The sequence below is a fragment of the Penaeus monodon genome, chromosome 20 (assembly GCF_015228065.2).
Source record: "Penaeus monodon isolate SGIC_2016 chromosome 20, NSTDA_Pmon_1, whole genome shotgun sequence".
In the NCBI taxonomy this organism is placed as follows: domain Eukaryota; kingdom Metazoa; phylum Arthropoda; class Malacostraca; order Decapoda; family Penaeidae; genus Penaeus; species Penaeus monodon.
This window is the reverse complement of record NC_051405.1, coordinates 14,928,764-14,929,689: the sequence shown is the minus strand read 5'-3', so window position 1 is coordinate 14,929,689 and position 926 is coordinate 14,928,764. Positions and strand designations below refer to the sequence as shown.

Here is a 926-nt window from a genome sequence, read left to right as displayed (position 1 = left end):
ATATCGACCTCGAAAAGAAAGAGCAAATGTGTAATGACCAATATATAAAGTCGACAGTTTTTCTGTTCCTTCACCAAATATTCACCGGAGCTGAAATGGTTTCATTGCGCAGGTGAAAACATTTAAAACTAGTACGGCATAGTTCAGCACAATTAATTTCTTGCTGAATCATTGTTGATAATAAATGCAGACAATAATCTTACTTGATTTTTTTTTTTTTTTATTATAGTTTCTGAGTCTAGAATATTTGATTTTCGCTAACGCATTTCCTGTCTTTTCCTTTTCTTTCTTTCCTTTTTTCCCCTTTCTGATTTTTCTTCGCCGATCGGAATTTTGACGCCGCCCCTGCTCCCCCCGCAGGCCATCGAGCTGAAGGAGGACTTCCGGTCGGCGCTGTTCAACCTGGCGCTGCTCCTGACGGACGACATGCGGCCCCTGGAGGCGGCGCCCTTCCTCAACCAGCTGGTCAAGCACCACCCCGATCACGTCAAGGGCCTCATCCTCCTCGGCGACATCTACATCAACAACATCAAGGACCTGGACGCCGCCGAGAAGGTCTTGGCGAGAAGGGCTCTTGTTTGCGTTGTGGCGCTGCCTCGCTCGCGGGAGTCGGTGCCGTTTGCATACTGTTATCGGTGATGTTCGTCCTTGTAAAAGAGCTAGATTTGTCCAAATAACCTAGTTGCTCTGCTTGTTTGTTTCACTTTACTAAAGATGACCTGCCTTTCCCCGCAGTGCTACGAGCGCATCCTGGCCGTGGAGCCGAGCAACGTGCAGGGCCTGCACAACCTGTGTGTGGTGTACGTGGAGCGCGGCGAGCTGGCGGCCGCCGAGACGTGCCTGAGCCGTGCGCACGCCATGGCGCCCCACGAGGACTACATCCTCCGCCACCTCAAGATCGTGCGCTCGCGCCTCGCAAAGTTCTC

The 926-nt window shown here is 51.2% G+C and overlaps 1 protein-coding gene across 1 annotated transcript in view; it reads left to right on the top strand.

Annotated features, from left to right (window-relative positions):
• The window catches only part of LOC119585654 (protein O-mannosyl-transferase Tmtc3-like), a gene marked incomplete at both ends in the record, with an annotated part of 116,247 nt that extends 115,321 nt beyond the window's left edge, over positions 1-926 (top strand). Inside the window, 2 exon segments of the mRNA XM_037934330.1 lie at positions 361-555; positions 736-926. Coding sequence (XP_037790258.1) covers positions 361-555; positions 736-926 — 386 coding nt within the window.